Here is a 26,726-nt window from a genome sequence, read left to right as displayed (position 1 = left end):
TTAGCTCCATTAAATGACTGATCACTGAAGAAACTGCCAAGTCTACCAGCAGGAAGGATCATCTGAGCTCGTTAATTCATTTTGGGCAAAGTAAACTAGCTCAGCGTTTACTGGTATGAGCCAGCCTAATCTGATTGATTTTGCAGGAATGGATGGGAGCATGCTCTGATAATTCCATGACAGAGAAACAGGAGGTACAAAGTATTTGGGTGTGATATTCATTTTCAACAGCACAGCTAACATCAGATCATCCACAGTCCAAGTATTCCACTCTGCAGTCCAACAGTGTTAACAGGTATCTACAGTTTGCAAAATTCTACACTTAATACTGCAAGAATGCTCTTCTGCAGATTTCCTTGAAACCAAACAAATATGGTTTAATCATCCAAAAGAAAACCATATACAGTGTTTTATTCTAAGAGAATATTTTAGCTGCACTATGTAAGTTTTAGCAGTGACTTCTTCCTGTAAAGAACAAAAACAGCCACAGGCAACCTACCCTCAAGTTCTGGAAACAGCCACTGATAGTCTAACCCTTGAAGACATTTTCTTGTAAAACTTTTTCTCCCTTACAAAAGAACTTTAGCACTTCGAATATTCCAAGTCCAAAACTGTAATTGGAGTTTCATCCAGTCACAAGTTCATCCACCCTAGCACATGGGATGCTAGTAGAAGTATCTATAGCGTGTATTTGTCAGGAGACAAAGTCACAACGGTTCCTTTGGATCCTAAGATGTATGAATCTGCACTGTGTAAGTGACATTGAAATCAATATTTACTAGTGCTACCAAAACACAAAACATTCAAGTAGTATATAACTGTAATGCAAGCCCTTGCATGGCAATCCAAATTTATTGAACTACTGATGCTAAGTCATACAAAATTGCACCACTTTAATTAAGGCTTTTAGTTTACATTTGGCCACCTCAAAGCAGTTGTAACATTAGGTTGGTCAATTTAAATACTGTGGCTCCCTGTTGGATATACACACAATCTTTACACCCAAACGTTAATGCATACAAAGCAACAAGGCATTGTTAAATAAATCAGCAAAAGTTAATTACTGCAACTTAGGCCCTGTGACCAATTACACATGATTAAAATTACTTCCCACATTCACATCCACAGTACTCTTCCACCATTTAACATCTCAACCAAAACGTTACACATGTAAAACAATCACTAACAGGCAAAAGTACTAAACCTGTATATTTGGTATTGCAAATACACTTATGCATGAGCAAGCAAGGGAATTCACAGTGAGAATCTACAGCTGCAGAAGCCCAAAAATGATTTACAAAAAAATTGTTAAATCATTAAAAAATCGTTTTAAAATATACACTTCTTGTTGTAGACCCCCACTGTACACACAACTATAAACATTGTTCCCTATGTAAACAAGGAAAAGGAAACATACAATAAAAGGTTGAAAAGTCTGGACATTTCCTTCCCAACAGATATTAAAGGCCATGTCTTTAGTCAGACATTATACTGAAAGGATTCTTAAAGACTAGATCACTGTCTCCACAGGTTTTTCCTAAAATTAAAAAACTATATAGCTGTTGTGTTAATCAAAGCGCTTTTGTACAATACGATGATGATGATCCTGTATTTCTTTAAAAAAGTTACAATAAGCTACAAATACCGATGAAGCAAAGTTATCTGGAGTAGTCTATATAGGAGCTCTTTGGACTTTCTTTTATTATGCTAAAATAGTGGTGCTTTTAGGATTTACATTATTGTACTCTCCAATAGAAAGTGGGGATTGTTGAAGTATACAGTACACAGTTTTCATACATGTACAACATTGGTGGATGAACAATGTCTCTTATCAGTAATACTGGATGTAGGCTCTGGTTTTACCAGTTGCATACACTTAGAATATTTATAAGTAAAAATCTCTTGTGACTCTGGAAAGTGATTAGAATGTGCAAACTGATGTAGTAGCTTTCATCCGTTTCTTAAAGGGTACCACCACAGGAAAGTCCATTTAAGATGTTGGTAGGTTTAATAAAGTTGGAATGCTGGCACTGTTGAATTGGGCAACAGTTCTTCAGACCTGTAACAATAAAACAACATTTTAGCATCAGTAGCAGCTATTTTCATTGCTCAATTCTTAAATTTAACTAGCTAGCCCTTAGAAAACAGACTTGGAAAATAACCATCTTTTCACTTCTCCCCTAATATCACTTCTACTCCTCACACACGAATAACGGATGATCTCAATTAGTAAAGCTGAACTGGGATACATATGGTAATCCAGAGTGAACTGCGGAAGTGGTATTTGATAGATGGGACTAGTTCTGCTTATAGTACAATAGATAGCAGAGGAAATAAAAGGGGAGGAAATATCAATGCTTCTAAATTGAATGTCCTGTTTTTTTAAAAAAGAGAGCGTGCGCAGTGCGCACAATCATTTCTGTGATCCTCAGCTGATACTTCTGAAATCCTCTCAGTTTTATTCAGTTTGAGCTACTTGAATCCTTTCAAAATAGTCTTACACAGATATCAGGGAACTAAACATAGCATTAACTGAATTTAACACAAGTTAATAATCATAATATTAACTGCAGAATGAAATCTCCTACCAGGATCTTCTAGTATGTCAAGTCAAGGAAATGACAGAATAATGCATCACATTACTGATAAAGAATTGAACCAAGTGCAATTCTGTTGCTTGAACAGCTACAATACACAGCAGATACACAAACATCATATGACCAGTAAAACTGAAGGTTGAAAACAAAGTAATCAAGATGAACAGGTAATATTTACATTATGTCAGGTCAATCAAGAAAGAGACCTCTGCTTGTCCTAAGGCTGGAGGTGTGGAAGGGGGAAACCCTACCCAAGAACAAGCCATAGACAAAAAAATCATGCCTGCTGACTGGCTTCTGAAAAAACTTGCTAAAGAATAAGCTAGAGCTTGCTTGAACCTTCAATAGTATTCTTCAAGCACAGATTTAGCCAGGTAAAACATGAGCCAACTGTCACTATGTAGAAATTGATCTAGTAACCAATAGCTGCAGGTCAAATATTTGTAGTGTAATAATGATCACTTCACAATTATCTTCCAAAAACACTAACTGCAATGCATCCTATAAAATATTCACATAGTCCAAAGAAAGCAAGCTTAAATTCCTGTGATCCAATGCAAACATGAAGAAGTTCAAAGGAACTGGTATTTTAGCACGCAAACTACAATATTTTACAGTGTGTATTCTCAGTGATTGAGCTCTTGCAGTATATTCTACCAGCCTTTTAAAAGAAAGCCCTGTTTCCAAAAGCTGAAATCTGGAAGTAGCAGAACAAGTATTGTTCGTCGAGCTTTGCAAACACCTTAAGGCTAAATGAAATTTCAATACAAATGTGAACAGTGTACCTTGCACATATTTTGCAATTCTGACTTCAAAATGGCAAAAGTCAAGATCGTACACATTTCTACATCAACGTAAATCACAAATTTTCAGTGCAGTTCTGCAATAGCAGATTTTTTAATAACCATATAAACGAAAATCCTAAAAATTTTAAAGATTTTACCTGGCTCAGAGCTACAGTACAGCTATGTATTAAAGCAGCTGACATGATGACTTTTTGCGTGCTTTTCCAGGCACTGGAGTTTTTCTGTTAATTTGCCGCACAAGGTCATAAAAGATCTGTGAATACAAAAATTAATTGCTTAAAGGAATTAAGAGGCTTCTCTCATAACTTTTACCCTTGAACCTTCACATGTAATGCATTCACATACTCAAAAACCACTTTAAATATGTAGTTATCACAAAACCAGAAAGTTAAACTGTACACTTAACACCTGCATATTCTCTGCTTTCTGATAAGATTTTTTGCCAAGGCTTTTCCAGTTTCCATGAAACAAATCATAAAGGCATCTATAGTCTACAACGGTTCAATTTGTGGGTTGAATTTGTCTGAAAATATATAATGTATACCACAACTATTATACGCTATTACTTTGCAATTTAGCACTTATGCCAAGAAACAAGCCACAGGTTTCTTTTTACTCAAGGCACTCTAATAATACTCTTAAGAAAGTTCCAGTAAGTTTTAACTGCCAATTTTCATAGCAACTCAAGTGCACTGCATATTTAGTAGTACTGTCTAGTATTCAAATGATACGCTTTTTCAGATACCTTCGTACCTTTTTTTTTTTTTTTAATAAATCTAGGCAAGTAATTCAGCAACCTCTCCAGGACTACAGCATGACAAAAGCCTAACATTTCCTAGAAAAGTAAACAAAGTATGAAACATTTTCAGTCATTCTAATTAGAATTCTAAGAGATTCAGTTCTGAGGAAATGTTAGTATTTAGATTTGTCTTAAACTATCATTAATAATAAACAAAGCAGATGCTGTTTGACATTTTTCTAATTATTTCTCCATCTCTTAAATATTTCAAGACAAGCAAGTCCTCGTGCTAAAGCCATCCTAGAGCAGTTTCCTAAGCACTATTCACAAAGAAGCAAACATTCCAATGAGGGCTTTTAGTGTTTGAAATAAGTTCTGTTTTATTAAATACATGACTTTTACATAGTTAAGCTGATAATTTTTTTATTTCAGAAAAACTGAATAGCCTCCAGAAATTCCCAACTAATTCAACACACATTACTCTATTTATTTAAAATCTGATATGCTTAAAACCAGCACACTCATTTGATTACATGCAACTCTTGCACAGAGGCCCTTTCAGCTTGAGTGACACTGCCAACAGTATTTTCCAGAAGACACAATGACTGCAGGATACATCATAAAATTAAAGCTGTTCCAGAAATGCAAATACTAACACAGCCTGATTTTCTGTATGCTGGAATCCTCACTGGACAAGAACACATACACTGTGCAAGCCCAAAACCCCATGTTTGATCAATCACTTACCTCCTGCTAGATAGGCAAATAGTAGAGGTTTGCCTGCTTCCCTCTTTGCTGCACACCTGTTTAGATCTCTTCTCTAACCAGCTGTTAATTCTGCCCTTGCATCTCTAACAATTTATTACTGAATAACCTGAATCCATTAGCAAGCCAAGGTAGTCTACCAGCACATTCTCAGGGGCTACAGATTACATCAACTAAGGAATGAAACATAAAAAAAAAACTGAACCAAATAGAAGCATGTACCCCAAATCTGTATGAAAATAACTTGAAAACTAGTTTTAAGTCAAAGCTTACATTATACCCTTTAAAATAAACATCTGAGGAAATATAATATCAGTTGGATAAGTTTTGTCCACTATGATCAGTATGTTTGCTGTTTTTTCTTAACAGTAATGATTGCTTACCAGACCACTGTTCCCACCCCCCACTGCCACTGTCACCAGTATTTTGGCTTACCTCATTAACATTTATCTTTGATTTTGCAGAAGACTCTAAGAACGCACAATTATTCCATTGCCTTGCTAGGTTCTGCCCTTGTTCCTTTCCCACAACTCTTTCATCTTCCAAATCACACTTGTTGCCAACAAGAATCATAGGCACCTAAAAAAGAAGAAAAAAAATCACACATGAGCTAATACCTGCAAAGGAATCATTACAATTTTGGGAAGAGACAGTGTAAGATACTTGAAATTCAATACAAATCCTCAAATATTGCCCCCCACCCCACTCCTGCTGAACACCAGGAAAACAAATAGTCACTTTGATTTGAAGATGAACATCTTACAGAACTGTAAATTCAACACTGAGTTGTATCAGAGCTTGATTATTCTGGAAGTCAAGATCCACTGCAAAGAGGTTTATGGCAGCAATACCAAACAGCTTGCCTACTGAAGCTGGTAATTACGAGAGCCTCCTCAGTATGTTTAGTTACGACATGAGCCAGTTGGCTTGCATGTCCTACCTGGGTGTTCTCTCTTGTTCATCTCTAAATCTCAATTTTAGAAGGATATGTGAAAATGTAAGAAAATTAAGTAGATTCCATATTATCTGCAATCATATTCTGATTATAATGCATGTTTCCCTTCTTCTCGCTTGTGCCCAAGCCATTGCATGAACTCCACTGCCCATGAAATTTGTCCGTGCTATTAGATATGGTCTGTTCTAATCTGGGCACATAAGGGAAAAACAAACAAACAAAAAAAACCCAAAACAAAACAAACAAACAAAAACCAAAAAAACAAAAAAACCCCAGTTTCTGTAATTCGAGAATGTTACACTTGGAAGTCTAACTGGAAAGTAGCCATTTTTGAGGTTTATTGCTTACTGAATCACCATATAGTCACCTAAAGTTCTCCTACAGGCAGGAATGCAAAACATGGATTACAGATTATTCCATCTTCTGTTGGAGTTTTCAGTCAAGAACAAAAAACCCACAAACTTAAATATTCTAAATTTGTATTTCTGAAAGACTAGATTTGCATTACTGAAAGAATACCTTTACCTGAAAAGCTGCCAGTACAGACCATTTGGAGTCACACTAGTGCTCTATTACAATAGAAGTTACTTACACTCCAAATAACACAACTACTATTCAATCTGTGGAGACAGCATGAACACAGCACAGCACTACCCATCAGTTAACATTCAATAGTTTGCCACTCAGCCAGGTTATACTGCCAAGCTTAACAGCACTATTTAGTGTTCCAGCTGGTAGTTTAAAACTTGCATGTTATGAAATGTTAAGGGAACTTCACTGAAAGAATAAAGCCAAGTTATCTAACTAAATCACTGTTTTTTATAAACAAAGGAAAAATGTATGAGAAAACGAATTACTTCTTCCATTCATGCTCATACAGTACAGTTTATTATTTGTTCTGCCTCTAAAGTAATCATAGACGTATGTCTTTCATAGGTTGAAAGTATACCAATGGAGCCTATCGCAATGGATAACCTACTTCAAGGACAAACACAAGAGTATGTCTGCGTGCAAGGCTGGGAAAGGGAAGAGATATCCTTGCATTTCTGAAGTACGTATCCTACACCAGCATGAGGATAGCAAACAGTTCTGAGCAAGACTATTTCCCCACCTCACAAACTTCAACAGCACTGAAAAAACACTTCATATGAAGTGGAGAGGATTCAAAGTGGATTTCGAATGCTGAAATTGTATACAGTTAACCTCACTTGCCTCTGTCAGAGAAATTCACATGGGCAGCAAGAAACTAGCAACACTGAATACTGCGTTCATGGTTCCTTCTGTGCCTCCAGAAGGGAGAATAGATTTTTTTTTTTTTTAAAGCAGTACTGGTTTCAGCGCCTTCCTTCAGGAAATGATCGAACTTACTCATACTCACGGCCCAAAATTAAGATTTTACAAGGCAGCTTGTAAGAAAAAACAGATTCCTCACTACTTTTTTTGCAGCATAAGATAACTATAAAATTAAATTCCCGTTTGCTGAATAAAGATCTCACCTATCAGTAATTTAGCTGCTCGGAAAAAATCAGCAACAGAACAGGAAAGGGATTAAGGTATCAGCAAAGGTTTGAAATATATATTTTACATGTTGAATTCACTTACTGTTTCCTATTCACATTATAAATAACATTAACTACAGTACAAAGCAGGACTTGCTACAGGGTAGTGAGATAACATGCTTTAACTTTGTAAAACAGCAGCTATTAAAACAAATATCCCCAGTCAACTGAAGCAGAATTTAAGTATTTTACACCAGAGAAAGTGACAAAGATAGCAATACAGATAAGTAATTCTACTGCAGCAGAAACCTGCAGCTACTCATAGCAGTGATCTGCAGTTGCTTTTCTTCACCCGGCTTAAGTGAGCTGTCCAGGGCCTTTTGTTGAGGAGTAAAAATGAGTATTTAATACAATCCTTTGGCAGCAAGCATGCAGATGTGAATTAGGAAAAAGTTGGTACTCCAAAGCTAATCAGCTTCTGGGAGGCTTCACAGAAAAGGCCATACAAGCTATTGCTAGTCTCTTGCCAAATTCTTATGGCCTTATCAAGCAAAGTTTACTGCAGCACTGCTCTATCTTCCAGTCAGAGTCTTTCTCCAAACATCTCAATTACTGCACAATGAAGCAAGCAAAAAAAAATCTTTTACAGCCTTACAAAGTTAAGAAATTAAAACACAAGTTTTGCACTGTTTCTTTGTTTTTATTTATTTAAAAAAGTGATTAATCCTATCATTTTCAAAATAAGTCAGTTTCCAAGATCCTCTATAATACTTCTGGCAGAAAACATCAGTTCACTAGAAGTGAGTTTCTGTTACAAAAAAAAGTCTAATGAAACTTGATAGTCCTCCTAAACTAAGCCACCTGACTCAGCAAAAACACTTTCGCTTCTTTAATCATATAGTGATAGAGCTGAGTTCTATTCCTCCTAAAACCAAAGAGACGAGTTATGGTTGGAATAGTAAGCCTACTCAAATCCTTTAAGAATCAGCAAGAACAGGGCAGAGAGTACCAATTTTCTTTTTTTTTTGAGGGAAAGAGTGGAAGAGCAAAACAGAAAAGCAACATCAATGTAGCTATGGCTGTATAGCGATACAAGAACTCACGAACAAGGCTCTCAATTCTATCTAGAAGTAAGACAAAAATGTGGGCATCACACCAGAAGTGTGAGCAGTAGGTTCTGAATGTCCAAAGTGCACTGGATATATATGCTTAGAATTCAGCAAGTTTCACATCCTCTAGATTACTTTATGAGATTTGCTTTTTTTACATGCACAGCTGTCACTTGTGAAAGCTGAAGGTACCACATAGTCTGCTGAAGAGACTTTACAACATTCTTACGTGTCCAGAAAAATCATGGAAAAAGCAGGCTGTACAGGAGGGGTATGATGATAGCTGCTGAAGTTCCCTTCACCACTCCTCTCCTGGTAAATCTGCACTTGTTTGAAGAGCAATTTGCTCACACAGTCCTTATTAGCAGTAAGCTGATCCGAACAGATGCTAAATTAATTATACAAAGATTTTCTTATTATTAATTTAAGGCAACATCTAGGTTTTCCCCCAAATTCAAGCTTTTAAAGGATTATGACATTTTGATTTTTGATTATTTCCCTGCTGAGAAAGCAAGCCTTGCCCAAGCATTGGCAGAGGAAAAATTTTAATGGAAGTTTTGGTGAGGAGAACTTAAAAGTGGCAACTTGAAACTCGTATTTCTCCTGTTACTATGGAATGGCTTTCAAGACTGGAACGCGTTTTTAAGAATAAGATACAGGAAATACAATTCCAAAAGATTCTACAAAGAAGTATGCCAGTCAGACTAAATACATCCTGTAAATTAAGGCTTCAAATACCCTCCCTATTTATCTTGCTTTTACTTCAACTCTGATGCTAAACAAATCTGTAACTTGGTAGGTTCTGGATGCAAAAGATGCATGCAATCCAGCAATACTATCTTTACCAGACACATCTGTGACACTGGGTAATAAATCACTTCGAGCACTCTTCTAGAGGAAAGCTTCTGAACATACGCAAAACTTGGAAATCGCTGCAGTCAGGGAACAGCAAAGGGCTTTATATTTTAAGAGTCACAGTGAACTTCCCTGAAACTGAAATATTTAATAGATCCTGGGACTGCTGACAGTAGATACATAGATCATGCACTAAAAGGGCATCAGGGACCATCAAAACATCCATGCACACAGTTTTCCAAAAAGGAAATCTTGCAGGTTAGAGCCACTAGCCAGAAAGTGTTCCTGTTTAAAAACAAACTTTTGGTGCTGTTAAGTATCTTACTTGCTTTTGTAAAAGCACAGTCTTGCTTGTAAGTTTATGCAACAGTCAAGCCTTTTTTCAGAATTACTGCTTAACTAAGAAACACCAAATATTTACTTTCTAGAACTGTGCGAGTTTTATGACCTGGAATTTCTCAATCTAATTTTATAACCTTAATAACACAAGAAAAAGTGCATATTCAAACTATGTAGAAATAATTTGAGATAATTTGACCAAACTAAGCTGTAAGTACATACACAAAACATGAAGACTATGTAACATAAGTTTAAAGGCCAAAGGACAATCTTCTGAAAAAGATTTTGATTTTGTGCTTTTTAATATCATAGAGGGATAACATATTAGAGAACATTTGTACTGTAGCTTTTTAAAAAACCTTCATTAAATAGCAATGGAGGATAAGGTAGAGTTGTTTTAGAAATGTTTTTTGCTGTACTACTGAATAAGACTATATACAGTTTCAAATAAAGTACTTCAAAGGAAGATATTTAAACAGATAATTCTCTTTATATACTACACAGTAAGTTGTAATTCCCTAGTTTGCTGTTGACATCAAGAGTTGTATTTCAGTATTATGCATGCACTGGTTAACCTGTCTTTTAAGTTAAAGCTTGGCATATATCTACTCAAACAATATACATTATAACATTTGGAGTGAGAGTGCCATCTTAGGCATTTTTGAAGCTGCTTACATCATCAGTGTCTTTGACTCGAAGAATCTGTTCTCTTAGATCCTGTAAATCATTAAATGTGGACTGTGCTGTGATGGAATATACTAATGCAAAACCTTGTCCATTTTTCATGTATAGGTCTCTCATTGCTGTAAACTGTTCCTGTAATTAAAAAAAAAAAAAAATAGTGTTGCTTTCAATTTGCACTTCCCTTCCAGAAGCTGCCATACACTTCAGGTCACATAGAGATCATGAGCATGAAGCCTCCTTCCATTCCCCCTACCCCTTTTTAAAATGGCCAATATTTTCCTGTTTGGTCATACATGTAAGTTAAACAGCTCTTAAATAAAACAGAAGTTTGTAACATTATCTGGGGAGCTGAATAGTGTCTAGAGACCATTAAGGGCTACCAGTCTTGAAAAACTCGTCAGAAAAGCCAAAGCAATTTCAAGAGGCACAGTAGAAGAAATTACAGAAATCCCATTCCTCTGACGTACCAACTCTTTCCCGTCCCCTGCTTGTTCTTTAAGACACCTTGGAGAGCAACTGCATCCCTCCTCAGCCCCCAATTTTATAGTCTAGGCTCTTTTCTATGCTAAATTTTAGTTTACTCTTCAAGTTGAGTACAGGACGGAGAACCTCAAGAGACTTGTCACATTTCCTAGATGTTGGTGATAGCTATATATAATATCACATATGAAGACCCAGTGTACTATACCGCAGCATTACTTCTTCCTGTTTGAAAATTCTCAGTAGTGTGACTGTGGAACAGCATTTGCCTTTCTTGCATTGGTAACTCAGTCGTCTTGTGACTGACCAGTCACTCACCAAGTCACTCTTGCTTTATTAATACACGTCAGGAGCTAGAAGTTAATCAGCCAGAAGTTTGCTAAGTCTATGACTTGAACTAAAATTTTATCCCACTTCCACTGTTCCATGTGATGTAATTCTTCCTAGTGGAGTATGCTTGGGGCATGCTATTTTAACTCAAGTCATCATTATACCTTAGCTTTTGTGAGCAGAGGCAAATTCTTATTACCAAATAGCATCAATGCTTTCAGAATGTTATTTGACATTTCAGAAGCAGTTTTACAACTGCAATGACAATGCTACCTTTTAAGGTTTTAAGTGCATGCCAAACTTCCATACACTGATATTCTACATGTTTGTAGCCATGTCTTAATTTTCATATCAACATTTTCTACTACAACTGTACCAAATACTGTATGACAAGTAAAAAGCATAATATTCTGAGCAGTCATAATATTCTGAGCAGAGAGAGAGAGAGAGAGAGAGAGAGAGAGAGAGAGAGAGAGAAACAAACAAACAAGACAAACAGACCCCTCCAAACACCTTACCCCTACCCACACACATACAACTCACCAGTATGTAAAAAGTCAGCATAAAACTGGTGCTTTGAGTACACATGAGCTGACTAAAGCAATACTATTTTTATCCCAATGTCAGAATTCATTTTGCACACACAAGAAAAAGGAGAAGAGAAGAAAGCATGGATTCTCTGCAGCAATGGAAGTCAAAACTGTTCAATTTAGAAGCCATTAGGCCTAAATTTGCCTGCAGGCAAAGTAAACTTAAACAGCAGCACAATCAGCTTTGTAATGCTCAGTCTTGCACTTCCCTATTACAGTATAAGGGAATCATAGGAAACTTGCAATTCTTTTGCTGCTGTAATACTTCTTCAACATACGGTATTTAAACAAAACTCAGAACAATCTTTATCCAATACACAGACCCAAGTTACTCTTTAGAGAACAAGGAAACATCTGTCGTATCACATTTACACTCCCACAATTTTTGATTGCTTTAACAGTACACATCAACACTTAGGAAAGTTCATTTTACATACCGTTCCTGCAGTATCTAATATTTCAAGCATACACTGTTGTGCATCTACTTCAACTTGCTGCCAAAAGAGAGAGATCCGGTTAGAACATTTCCTCTTGCAACACTCCCCTCCAAAGACATTAAGAACTGTGCAATTTTATAAGCAAATTTATAATGCATAAGGCAACATAATAACATAAGTAGTTTATATGAGTATACACTTTGAAAACAGCAGAAAGAAGCTCTCCAAAGAGTCCTAGTGATATTTGCAAAAGAAGTTTCAGCATGTCCCAAAGTGATCAGGCATTTTTGTTTATTAAGAAGCAGGTTGCTAAATTTGGAATAATGGTCATCAGCAACTAGCACAACTAATTTCTATTTGTTTCAGTGATTATTCACAGACTGAGAAGCAGGGATGAAAGCTGGACAGTTGGACTGGCATACTCATAGCCATTTAAGAGTAATTTTGATCAATGGCAAAATGAGTAGTTCAAAATGTACAGTACACCAAGCAAGCCAGTAAGACTGTTTTCCCCAAACCAAGCCTTTAGTGACACCAATTAGGAAATTTACTCAGCTTTAAAAAAAAAAAAAAAAAAAAAAACCCACTTTCCACAAATGAAGGTTTAAGAAGTCTGATCAGTCCCTCTATCTAGTTCACAGTTCTTCTGTCTAGTTTTGACCTCCTGGAAAACAGTTGTGAGGGCAGTACAAAACATGGAAGTACCCTGAGGCTGGTTCAAGAGAAGAAATCTTTAGCAGAAGTAACAACAGAGGCTGCCTACATTTTTTTTCCTTTTAGGCTATCAGCACACATCACCTGTTTGCATTTGCATGTAAAATTCCTAGCTGGCAGATCAACACTCAGAAAGAGCTTTGTCTTCTTCCTCCCAACATACGCATTATCATTAGCTTAACTATGGGTTTTACTTTTTAAAATAGATTTAAGCTTCAGGAGGAAAAAAAGATAATTTCCCTTTCCTTCACTTCTTTTCCTCTCTCTCATACATGCCACCTTGGGATGGGGGTTCCTCCAATAGCTATTATTTCACTATATATTGCTGACAAAGTATTCAGCCATGTTAGCAGCATTTATTCTCTTCAGGAAGAAATATTCGGGGAGTAAACTAAGGCTTTAATTTTCAAGACATTACGCTCAATTAGGGTGCTTGATTAGCTTTCAAAATCAATTTCAGACAAACTTTAAATATTAAGTCATATCCTTTCAACTTTAAACATTTTAAAACTAGATTTAACCAGTACAGAACTGCAACTGCCAAAACAATATGTTTTAAAACACCTAAGTCAAGAAGCAACTTAGAATACTAACTAGTAGTGAGGAGCAAAAAGGGAAGGAAAAAAAAATAAAAATAAAGTAACTGTATAATGAAGCATTATTGTCCAGACTTGGGTAAGACTTCAACCCGACTGATTCAAAAATAAAGCTACATAGAGATAGTCATTTCAGGACCAAAGATTAGTATCTTTGCTGCCCCCCCAAAACAAAAACAAAAACAAAACAAAACACAAAAGGCAAAATTGCTTGAGTGCTTGAGATTTCTTCACTTTTATCAGGATCCGTGTAAACTTCTTGGAATTTTATTTTGAAAATTCTCCAGCAAACATCACATATCTAACATGATCTGAAGAATGTAAATATATAATAAAAGAAACATTTCAGTTTAGTACAGCTTGCAATTTTCAGAGTCATTTATTGCAGGCCTTTGTTGGCTCAAGCCCAGCAAACATCTGGACAGAGGCCAAAATTCCTACTCCTCTAATATAATGTACTTAGAAGTAGTAAGCTGCCAGATAGAATTTGTTGTTGCTGTTGTCTCATTAATGTGACAGTTCTAGCTCTGGCTGAATCCCCACATGCTTAAAACAGACTACAATATTCCAGTATACAGATTTCTATCAGCTCTCAGTAATTCCTCTTCTGTTCAGAAGAGATTCTGACAGCCGTAGACTGCAAGAGTTGCTAATGCAGCCTCTTCACTACAATACAGATGCAGGCTACTGGCAACAAAGGAAATCCTGCAATTTCTCCCCATCTCCAGATAGGGCTGGTGCATCATCTTGCCTCCCTTGTACAGACACTGGCATTTTTGTAACCGCATAGTGAGCTGCATCAGAGAATCAATACACCTGAAAAGTAATTAAGTTAAAAAAAACAAAAGAGAAAAGAAAAAAAATGCAGCTGAAAACTAATCTGCTTCACCACAAGGCTAACTCTTAGTAGCAGCCCAGGTATAAACTATCTCAGCCTGAAGTATTAATCATGGTCTCAGCTGAAACAAACAAGTGAGCACTGTGGAGATCCAAGATGATGCCCACACTGAAGATGGGAAGACCATCAGATTGTAAGTTTTGGTCCATTTATGTTAGGTTGCCATATACATATATGGCAACAACTCAAGCTATCAAGCCTATCAAGCTACAATTGAAATGGTTAAGAATACAGTATGTTGCCTCCAGCATTCTGAAGAGCCTAAATTCGTTTGGGATGGATTTTACTAGTAGCAAAGAGATTTAGAAAATGAAATTCAATTCCAAATTTACTTGTACTAGCTCAAATACATAACCACTAGAGTACTTGCACAGGAAAATATTTTTCTTTTTTTTTAAAAAAAAAAACCCAATGTCTCCAATTCTGAGTGTGAAAATACCATTTTTACTTGCTAGCTAGTTAGACAGTATTAAGAAGCTAATCTTGAATTATTCCTTTTAGATAAACTTTTCCACAGAGAAACAGCACTAACAGCAATCATAACAACGCATTAGTGAGCATCTATCTTTCCATTTCAAGCTTGTTAAGTTACCAGATATTATGTGGCATTTATCAAGCATATGCTTTTCTCAACCAATTACTTCAGTGTTTGACAACCTCTGCTGGAGCTTTAACCAAGCCCTTAAATTTTTTAACAGTAGAGAGATCTGTTGCATATACCTTTCTGTAGGAGTCTTCTATCGTAGGATCGTATTTTTCAACAAATATTCCTTGAACAAACTGTACAGTCTGCAATACAAAAGTTCCAGTAAGATATTCCTTGTACAGTGGTATTTTGTAAACATTATATCCAAATTACTTTTCTAGGTCTATACTCAGTTACCAGTTACATTTCTGAAGACAAATTAAGTGATTGATTTAACTAAGTTACAAGAAATGACAGAAGTTAGAGGTATATGACTATTTGACTAAGTACTGTCAAATAAAGTAACACTATACCTTTTAGCCACCTTCACTTGGAGCGTAAGAATTAAAACATGCATTTATTTTAAAGTCTAACTGTTGGTGTCATCATTAGTTTTTAGTTGAACAGGATACTGTACAGCTGTATGGCTTTTACATTTGCATTTGTTAACTACTGCATTTTCTGCTACTCTTCTAGCAGCACAGAAATTAGTGAAAAATGACTGCCCACATTTACTAGTCTTAGCTAGTCTCTATAGATGTTCCTGTATACCTAGCACAAAGGACATTTTTAGCACAAGTCAAAGGGAACTTTAATACTCAATGGCCAAGTCAGAGCAGACAGTTTCAACTTCAGAAATGCTGCAGTAAAACAAAGACTTCAGAGGTGAAGAAAGAAGATCTTTCACAATCTGAGATGATTTTTCAAGAAAGTTTTCCTTTACAAACTGCTTTACAAGAGAAGAGTTCTTACTTGACTACAGCAGACTTCTAGACCTTGTAAGATGCACAATTAAACTGTAAGATCTAAAGTTCAGATAATATGATGTTCTCAGTCCATCTAAAAGTCTTGTGAAATGCTAGTCTAGGTCAGATTAACTAAATTTTTCTGTACTAGTTTAACTAAAATGCACAGACTCTTTCATTTACAATTGTTTACCTGCTCCAACTATAGAACTACTTACAGTAGTGGTATACATAGAAAACATGCTAATCTGTCTACAAATATGCAAATGGTAGAAGTATCAGCATAAAACAACTAGTGCTTCTGGGACTGCCATCGAAAGTTAAGTGAATCGAATTCGCTTAGAGTACTTACCAGAGCAGACTTTCCAACACCTCCAGAACCAAGGACCACTAGCTTGTATTCACGCATGATGCAAGAGATAAATCACCTCCAATGCCTAAAATGCAAAATGAATTATGCAATTTTGTTCAATAGGGCTATTTTAGCATTACTACAGACACTGTCTGCTTACTTATACATCAAGTTATGAACAGTTAAATACTGATATTAATAAATGCAGGATAGATAACATTATATGCACTAAGCAGGCATAATCTAAGCAGAATGTCACTTTAATTATCACACAACATAGAAACAGGAACCATGGATACTTACTCGAGAGATTTCAATAATACTCAAGAGTATTATTCAGAATTATTGTTAATAACTACTGCATCATGCTACTTCTTCATCTAAAGTACCTCCAAGATTTCCTTGTTATCAGGACTCTAAGACTAAGAAAAGAACTGTTCTTCATACATTACCTAGCATAACTTTATAGCCAAGACAGTATAAATTCAGAATTTTTTTTCTAGCGGATATTCTTCTATCTTATAGAATAGTAATTTGGAGTAAAATGGAAAAACAGATTAAGACTCTATGAAATAATTGGAGCTCAGTATCACAATCTTGCCAAAATATCACAGGCAATTTAAAAAAGCCAGTGCACAAAGATCCAGAAGATCTGCACACACCTACATGCATTTATCAGTTTCTTGGAGTCCTCTAGAGGAATTCATAGCCTTTAAAGTAAGTAGGAATTTGGCAAAGAAATTCATTTACTCCTATGAGCAGGCTAATTACTTGTATTATAGCACACCATTAAGTAAGATGGCATCACCTCATGCATTTCTCAGAAACCTACAATGCCTTTTCTAGCCATACAAATAAATCTCTAGGACCTCACAGTAATAGTCCTGTGAAGTACTAAGGTATTTCACAGAGGTCTCAAGATCTCTTTCACTCAAAGTTAATTGCATTATACATTTTGGAACAACAGGAAAAAAAAAAAAGAAAAAAGAAGAAAGAAAAAAAGAAGAAAGAAAAAAAGCTAGAAAAAGCTAGCTCTCCTAGAAGGCACATGGATGCCCAAAGGTCTTGCAGTTTCACAGCTACCACATTTACAGTCTATTGAATTAGTTTATCAGGTAAACTAGTACTAATATTCGTTACCTATGGTATTGTTGCAACATTCTAAGAATGACTCTTAAAAATTTACAGCCATTACATTTTTCTTTAAAACTGTACATTTTGTTTTATATATACGTGTGTCTGTGCGTAAATGATATCTGACGTGCGAAAGACATCTCCATAGTTTCCTCTGAAGACCCACACCACTAAAGCATGAACATGGTGACAAAAAACAAACAGGATGCGATTTCTTTTTATTTTTGAAGACAACAGCATCTCCTTATTTGTCTATTTAGTATTATCATATATTTGAAATAACATACAAAGTTTATAGATAAAACTTGGGTCAGTAGACACATCTACAAAGCAGAATTAGGATAACACAATCCAGCTCACTAAGCGGAGTTTGGTATTAAGGCTCCTCCCCCCCCCCCTTTTTAAACAAAATATACAACAGCTACCTTCAAATGACCTACTCCTAATGAAGCTACAATAACATGTTAGAAATCATCAGAAAAACAGTATTTCTTCTACCATATTACTGTTCTCCCATAATAAACTCTGAATAAATCTCCTATATTAAAGCTAACAGTGACTATTGAGAAGCAACAACTATCTATGAGGAGATAACACATTTTCTTTTTGGAAAACTTCAATGCTGAAAAAGGAACCATTCACAGAAAGACTTTCCCAAGAATATTAAGCCAACCTCTTCCCAGCAAGTGCACATTTCTCAAACAGAACAGTAGGATCCCAGAAATCAGTTAAAAAAAAAATCCCTGCTTAAATGTGAAAGCTGATTGATGTTTTGCTAGAGACTTAAATGCAGTTATAATCAGCTGTAGTTTTGTGAAGAACTTGAGGCCATCCAAAAATACTACCAAGACCATTCCTCTCCTACAAGCTAGATCTGCCTCCCTACTCTACACTACTTTAGGTGGCCGCACAGCCCACTGGATTAGCTTGCTCGTCTCCACTGAAAACTAACCTGGCAAAAACAAAATAAGGCCCTGAATCACAGGCTTTAATGAGGATCACTTTTTGGGGGCAAGTTTGACTTATACAGCTCAAGAAAATGCACCTTCTAGTCCCAGTACTGTTAGCAACTGAGCACACATCGTCTCTGTGGTCATTTACATAAAAGTTAGAGCACCTCCATGTTAATGTCTGTCTATGCCATCACTGACGAACACCACATTATCCACAGACTGGGAAATCAGTAAGTCAGGTACTATTTAATTCTCTTCTTGTAACACTTTGTGAGCAACTTTGTACTTACTGAAACCTTATATTGCACCTTGAATAAGCAGTAGCAATGCAAGGAGAAAGAAGTAATGAAATAACATTGACCCAACGTCCAACTATGCAGAAGGTCTCTCCCCAGACTTCTGTTACGAAAAAAAACCCAAAACAAAAAACCCCCAGAACTCTTTGGCAAGTTTCACACCTAACAGAAACATCCTTCCACTCCTTTCTTTATCATTTAATAGTTTTCCTCCCTACACAGATTTTTTGCAACCATGGACTACTAGGAACCATATCACACCACAAGTCTAATGTATTTGGCACCATTTTAAATGTTCAATTAGATCGACAAAACTGTAAATCATTCCAGCCTTTCTAAAAGCTGTAAGAAAAAGGATTATCTCTAACTGTACTGAAACGTGCCTTTCAAACTCATGACAAGCTAAGCCTTTAACTACTCTGTCATTTTTGTAAAACAAACATTCAGTTATGCCTTTATTTTTGGAAAGGTGTCACTAGAATGACAAAAAAAAAGAAAAAAAGAAAAAAAAACTTAGTGGGTGTAGGGAAAATCCCAGCATAGATTTAAGTAATCTGGGTAAACTGCAGTAGTTTCACTGTGTCAGGAAGAATGGTGTAAGCAATATTTTTCAATCTTCAGTCTCAAGTCAGCAACTAAATATGGAGATATCAATAATGACAGTGATTTACAAATAATAATTGATGCCACCTGTCTCTGTTTACCTCCTGATTTGAGTCACTTGTGACAACTTCTCTTACTAAATGATCTAATTCCTTAAAGAAATTCATGAAATAAGCAGCTAGTAACGTGGTTTCAGTTAACTACTGGTAATTAGAGAGCCATTTGGGCTCTCTTTTAAACATAGATACAGAAGAATTTAATGCAAGTCCAGGTTTCTTTTGGCATCTAGGCTTAAAAGTCCAGCTATAAATAGCCAAATGGTATACAACACTCTAGAGCCCATTTCACTGCTTTAAGCACTGGTACATAATTGAAGTGTATCTTCATCATCTTTGAAACATCTAAGCACAAGGCTTTTCTAACATCTTTGAACTCTTGAAAAAGTCACACTGCAGTACACTCAAATGTCTTCCTGACCTCTTCTCCCAACTCAGAAAATGAGCAATGAAAGTACTAACTTCTTCCCTCCTTGCCACAGCTGTTTTGTCACTTGCAGTTATTCCTTCTCTCACTATGTGAGAGCACACTAATTCTTTATACGTACACCTATATAGCATATACAGAGCTAGTTCAACATCCCCACACTATTCTGCTGTCAGTTATTGTCATACTAGTCATGACATCTCTGAATGCAACATAAAACATACTTCACTTTCCAAAACACCTGCTTAACTTGGCCATCTCCGTAACACTGCTTGCAGAAGCTCCACTATGTATTGTCCGCTCCCACTGAAGTCTACTACTCTACTTTGCATAGCTGTCCTCATATTACTTCACCTTTCCCTTGCTGTTTTCTAACAGACAATAAGCTCAATTCACAGCTAAGCAAACTTTCCTAAGCAAGGAAAATTTACTCAGTTACAGCTCTTTGTCTCCTTCTCAACTAAAGAACCATCAGTCTAGAAAGCTAGAAGATGGTTTAGGACATTGTTGGTCTATGCCACTATTCAGTATAAGAAAATCCTAGCACTTGCTTTTTCCTGATCAGTATGCCTACTGGTTACAGGTGTGCCCCAGATTGATTAAGGACTCTGATCCTGCCTAAGCTTGACTTTCCAGCAATTCCTGACTAGCCTGGCCTGACTGTGCTAGCCCAAACCCCTTTTCCCAGATTACACATTGTACAGGCAGGATGCTTGTGTCCCAAACCTCAAGCTTACTCTTACTTTGCTTTTCAGACTGAGACAAAACTTGACTGTGGAATCAGTAGTACTCTGCCCCATCCAGTGCTGACATGATTTGATTTCCCTTTTGAATCAGTTACGACAAATAGTGGAAGCAGAGGAGGAAGACAGAAGACAAAGCATAGGAAAGGAGGTTCAAGCCATAGCGCACCCTATCTTTCAATTACTTTCTAGAATTTGAAGCAATAGAAGCCATCAAGCTTCAAATATGACACTAAAGCAAAAAGTTTGACAGCTGGAAGATATACACATTATAAAACCAGTGATACAAGCCAAAACCCCTCGTGGCTGGCCTTTTCTGCCTTAAAAATATTTCCCTAGTCATTCTCAAACAGATAACGGGCTAATTGAAATATCTGTTCATCAGTTCTTCCCCTGCATTTCACATGTGTTTCCTTCCTTCTCCCTATTCTTCCACAGTTTTAATTATGAAACCACTTGTACAGTCAGTAAGAACAAACTCAGAGTAGCACCTTAAGAATAATTTTCACTAGTTCACACTAACCATGACATTTCAATGACATCCTTTTAATTCTAAAGCTATCAGAAAGCAATTGTACTGCTTAACTGAAGATGCGAACAGATGATTAGATCACAAGATCTCAGTCCTTCAAATGAGAAGACAGTTACAAGTTTCCTCATCTAGAATTTAGCATTCTAAAGCTATAGGTACATTACAGCATGACTGTAATTTCTACAATAAGATAGGGCTTAGTCCAAGAACAACATTTGTGTGAGTACAGGATATACTTAGCCTCAGTTCACCCAAACTCAGGAAAAGGACTAGAAAATGGATATACTCAAAGAGGTACAGGAGAAGGGAAGAGACTATGATAGCCAGCTGAGTAAAAGACTAGCAAAAGAACCCCAACTTAATTAGACACTAGTTGATGAGAAGCATTCACAGAATCACTCAACAACTAGAAACTAAGAACTTGAAACTTATTCTTAACAAAGGGAGTAACTTGCTTGAATCCCTACCTTCCCTTCTGTTTCGGTCGACACTACCTTGACAGAGAAGTTTACACTGCCTTGAAGGCTGGCTGCCTTCAAAGTGAGACACCTCCAAAGTGAGAGTAATGCCAGCTTCCTTTCCTTTGCACTGTTCTGCTCCTCCATCTTTAGGCAGAAAAATGCTATTAACTGTGGTCTCTATGCAAGCCCTAAAGAACAGGAAGATAGGAGGCATGCAAAAAGGCCTTCCCCCTCTTAATTGCTACTCATTTTGAGCAGCTTAGACAAGTATTTATACACAGAGATATTCAGCATAATTGTGAACTTTGAAAATGCCTAATGTAAAATTTAGCTGGAAACAGAAAAATGACTGAAAATACTCTTCAAAAAATACATTTTCACATGAACAGTATTCCAACACCATCTCAAAAGTACATCCTCTCAAGCATCAAGAACTCACTTTCAAATTGTCTCCATCAGCTACAAGCAGTACTTCAAGCACTGCCTTGCATAGATCCCGAAGCATAACAGCCCATAAGGCTACCAAGGCTGTGCAGCCTCTCTGGTCAGTTTGTCCAGATTACCTTCTCCCTGATTAACATATGCAACAGGAAGAACAACGCTTACTGTTTATAGCAGTGCACTCTCCTCTGCAATCTCATACATTGGAATTCATCTCTCACCTTCATTTATCCTCTTTTGAATCCACAGCAGAGATAACAGATCAGATACTCTTTTTTTTTGTTTTTCCCAGTTTGAATAGAGAGAACTAAGAAGTGGTAAGTAAACTGAACAGTTGATCATAAACAAGTGACTTCTTTAGAGAACAATTCTTCCTAAAGCAGGATGATTGCCTGCTTAATTCTACATCTGAATGGTGCACTTCTTAAAATAAAAGTACTTTATAAAAAAAATACAAAAAACACAACACAAAGGGAGCAAGAGCTTTTTACACGCACTGATGTCTTACGGATACAGACTCACTCTCAAGGATGGCAAAAACCTTTGAATAAACATCATTTGAACAGAAGTTTAGCAAGACAATTCACTAGAAAGGAAGTATCTGAAAAGGCTCACATCTTGCAAGGACTCTCAATATGAAATTTGCTTTCAGTTTCTGCCCTAATCAGATAAAAGTGGAAAAAACTGCCTCTTCAACATTTTCTTCACATCTCCAGATCAAGCTGAAGCAAAGTGATGATGCTAAGAAAGTTAAGAAATAAGAAACATTACTTTAGCAGCGAATGAAAAAACTGCACAACTACTTCTTGTAAAGCTTTCTTAAAAAGCAACAACCTGAAGAGCTGAATGAGGAATTCAGGAAAGTCCTAATACCATTTTATACCTCTGAAGGGAACTGGGCTTGACGTGATAGCAATAGGATGCTAGGGATTTTTTGTTTCGGTAGAATTGAGTTTGCTAGCTTTCTCACAACTCCTTCAGTTTCAAATTTTGGTATTTGATTCAACTTTGGTATTTGTCCAAAGGGAAAGCTAATCATTCAATCTTTCCACATGAAATTACATCAGACAAAGCTGTAACCAGAGCTCACCTTCAGCCCAAAAGACAGGAACTAAACACAGTCACTCCAGAAAAAGCTATCCCTGAGACTTGCTTGTGTGAACTAGCTGTTCAGGTACAGAATTAAACAAATAGTCCTTCCCAAAGCCATTATAATTTCCAGAAGGGATTATGATTATTCAGCACTTCACAGAATTCTTGTTCAGATCCTGACATTCTGGTTCTCTGGAGAAGATATGGCATACTCACTGTGATTTTCATAATGCTCCTGTCCCTGCACATTTACTGCTCTGGAAGAGTTATTTTGATAGAACCACCCCAAACTGGGGAATGGCACCCCTAAATTCATCATAATTGTTTGCATAGGGAGAAAAAAAAAGTTTCACACATTTTAAGAAGCAACCAGCTGACCAGGTTTACCTGCTTGTAATTAGTGGATAAAATCACCTCAGGAAAGAACCTTACCTCTCAGAGGGGACATGAGCACTGACCTGGAATGACAAAACACCAGTCATGCATTTGGACGAAAAGCTCTAGTTCAACTGCAGAAACAGCCAGGGTCAGAGGATTAAGTCTTCTCAGACAGCTTGCTTCTGACTTCAGGTACTGAGGCAGTCTCAGACTGCCAAACCTAAATCTTTCTGGTTGTCTGTACTACTAAATTCCACTAAGTCAACAGTCTCTTGGTTTAGATCCCATTCTGCAGGGAAACGACTGGTTAGAGAGAACAAAGTTATGTGCTGTTCTCAATATTCCCCAAATGTTCTGGTGCAAGAAGTCTTAAATTCTTATCCCTTAGCTTCAAGGAGGGTTACTTCAGAGTAACTTCAGTGCATAAGGAGACCTGACAACAGAACTCAAACTGGGAGTCTGTTCCTTTCACTTAGCTTTTGGATACTTCAGGCATTAAGACAACTCAGGTATCACTCATCCTGTGAGTAGAATTCTCTTATAAAAGAGAAATTAAAAGTACTCCTAGATTTGACTTGCATATTTATAAAACATTCTGAAACTACATACAATAAGATGCTAGTCTTAAGAAGTATGAATTTATATTTGAAGAAAACCAGAAGCACGACAAATAACAAGTACATTTTACTCTTAAGAGACTACGAACAAACTAGCAGCTAACCACATTTTCCCGCAAGAAAGCAAATTAACTCACTGAAGACGTACTTCAAACAAATCACTTAACAACATTACATTTCAGTCAAATACTGATCCCCATTCTTTATTCACTTGCATTACACTTTGAAAAATTTGTTTCAGTTCTATGAAAAGGAAAGCAAGAGAAAATGCCTTAGTAGTTATGGCCAAACAAGTTTGTATAGCACCTCTACATGTATGAAGTTGTAGCTCCACTGGGAGCTTTACAAACTAATTCTATGCCAAGGAATACACATTTAAGATGTGTAACAATCTCCTCAGGTATAAAGAGAAACAAAATTCATGGAATTATCAGACTTTTATACTCAAGGCTCCCAGAAGTACAGCTGTCTGATTACTAATATAGAGTCTCTGAAAGTGAATCAACTATTTGCTAAGCAAAGCTAGAAGCAATTTTAACTTCTCGTTTTTATCTGGTTTTGATATTTTCTTTGTGAAGACAAGCAGCAAGGTATTTTGTCAGTTGCATAGCTAGTTCTTTTGGATACTGACACAAAAATTCTTCTTGGCACAAAAACACTTCTTCAGTTTTCAAATATTTTAACTAATGTCAGAGCATCTTCAGACAATTTTCAAAAAAAAAATTGCCAGAATGATTAAGTGTATCTAATGACATGAAATCTCACCAGCTACCTGAGAAAATAAAAGTAGACACACAGGAACAAGATACTGCAGCACAAGCAAGTCACAGCACTTTAACTTAATCCTTGAACCGCCCATGGTGACACTTTTTCCATAGACATTGCTTAATCAAGTTTTCCTCTTTTCATTGAGGGGAACTACCTTGATTAACACCGCCCATATGGGCAATTTCTGCAGAGCAGCTAATACACACCAATGTCAGACATGAGTTTATCTTGTGGGACTCGTTCCAGTGTCTATACTTAGTAAAACTGAGTAAAAACCTTTCCTTCTAAAAAAAAAACTTGACTCTCAACTAGTCTGAACTTAAGTCTGAACACAAAGTTAATGCAATAATGCAAGATGTTCTAAGGAAAAACTGGCCTACTGAAAGTCTCTGATATATTAAGAAAGTTTCATTTTGAGATAAGAAACCAAATAAGCATGTGCAAATTGCAGTAGTTTCATACAAAATGTAAAATAAGCTTTTCCCTATTTCCAAAACAAGTGATGCAATGGTGATTTTTAAGCATACTCATAAAACACACTATTCTTCAATACCTGCTGAAGTTGCAACTTCCTGTAGACTCAAATATTTTAATTAAATTTGCAGTCCTTACAGAGAGTAAGTTATAGTGAGTCTGTTCGAGCTTCAATAGGAGTTTGTAACATTTATCAGATTATCCTTATTATTCGAGTGACTGTTCGCCAGTTTTGTTTTCTCCTTATTTCTGTAACCATCATTCCCCATGAAAGCTGTTTTGTTTGTGCATTTTTACCTGTCAGACTTCCTGCTAAAATGATGATTGCAGAACTCCTGCAGAAACTGAATTATGAATGTTCTGATGCATGCAAAGAAAATCCAGACAAATAGTAACTAGAGAGAAGAGCATACAGATTTTAAACATATTGAAATTACTACTAAATTCAGAGAATGCATAATTACCACAATGTAGTATCTTGCTAGGTATAAGTTACGTATTCAACTATACAGCAAGTTCTGAGATCTGAAATAACAATATTTGGGCTGCAGTTGGGGTTGTTAGAATTATGCAGCACTTCTGTAAATTTGGCTCTACTGTCGTTGCAGAAAATAGGTCAACGTTTAGCTCTAAAATTTTCAATTAACTAGAACATGGGTTGCCACCTCATGGTATACTGGTCATGCTTTACCTGATACACTTCCTAGGGCTTCCTAGGGCATCCTTCTGATTACAAGGAGATGCAAACATTTCTTTTTCCTGAAAACAGTTGCAGTAAATTTTATCTTTATAGAAGCGGTACAAAATAGCAGGACTACAACTAAGACATGCTCATTTTCAGAGTCAAGGTACTTCCCCTGTAAAAACGCACTCGCAGGCAATTTAAAAGCTCAAGAAAAACTTGTCAGTTGACTTAAGATACTCCTCTTTGGAAAGAGGCAATTGAATTTTTGCTGCAGAAACAAGACCTAGCCTCAAAATTATACATGGTATCAGTTTAGCAACTGACAATTCTAGGTATACTTTGATTGTGACACAGGCTGCTGAACCAGTAAGCAAGATTTTGTATCAGGTTTTCTTTTATTGACATAAGGCAATGCTCAGTCCGATCGCAATTTCAATCCTACCTGCATCTTTCCTCCTCCTGCCTATTTTTCCTTTATAATCAACGCATTACAAATATCTCTGCTAAGTATCAGACCTTGGATTTTTACACACTTAAGTATCACTATTTGCACTGTTTTCAATATTAAAAAGTTTGCTTTCAAATCTTTTTTGTTAGATTATTAACATATCATCAATACACAGATGCACAGATTCCCTTTATCATTTTACAAGCTTTTGTTAGCGGCCTTTTAAGACTGATTGGTATAGGTCCCTTACATACAGTTGTTCAATTATCACTTGAAAATTCTGTAACCCATTGATGAGCTGCCTTCTAATGAAGATAGTAAGGTACTGGGGAAAAAAAAATTTCCAAAGTACAACTTATGATGACATATCCTTACACAGTAATTCTAACGCAAGAAAGATGAGTAGCCTAAGTGGTCTTAGAAATCTCCTTATGGTATTTTT

General features: G+C 36.4%; 1 protein-coding gene across 2 annotated transcripts in view; it reads right to left on the bottom strand.

Annotated features, from left to right (window-relative positions):
• Positions 1–351: 351 nt before the first annotated feature.
• The window catches only part of RAP1B (RAP1B, member of RAS oncogene family), a 34,451-nt gene continuing 8,076 nt past the window's right edge, over positions 352–26,726 (bottom strand). For both annotated transcript variants that reach the window (XM_062584293.1, XM_062584294.1), the window contains exons 2-8: positions 16,177–16,261; positions 15,114–15,182; positions 12,186–12,242; positions 10,340–10,480; positions 5,343–5,486; positions 3,541–3,656; positions 352–2,059 (exon numbers count right to left, since the gene is read on the bottom strand). In XM_062584293.1, coding sequence (XP_062440277.1) covers positions 3,570–3,656; positions 5,343–5,486; positions 10,340–10,480; positions 12,186–12,242; positions 15,114–15,182; positions 16,177–16,233 — 555 coding nt within the window. In that variant the 5' untranslated portion in view covers positions 16,234–16,261 and the 3' untranslated portion in view covers positions 352–2,059; positions 3,541–3,569. The remainder of the gene's footprint in view (positions 2,060–3,540; positions 3,657–5,342; positions 5,487–10,339; positions 10,481–12,185; positions 12,243–15,113; positions 15,183–16,176; positions 16,262–26,726) is intronic.

Source organism: Rhea pennata, chromosome 1 (genome assembly GCF_028389875.1).
Source record: "Rhea pennata isolate bPtePen1 chromosome 1, bPtePen1.pri, whole genome shotgun sequence".
Lineage (NCBI taxonomy): Eukaryota > Metazoa > Chordata > Aves > Rheiformes > Rheidae > Rhea > Rhea pennata.
Note: the sequence above shows the minus strand (reverse complement) of the source record. Positions and strands in the feature narration are given on the sequence as shown.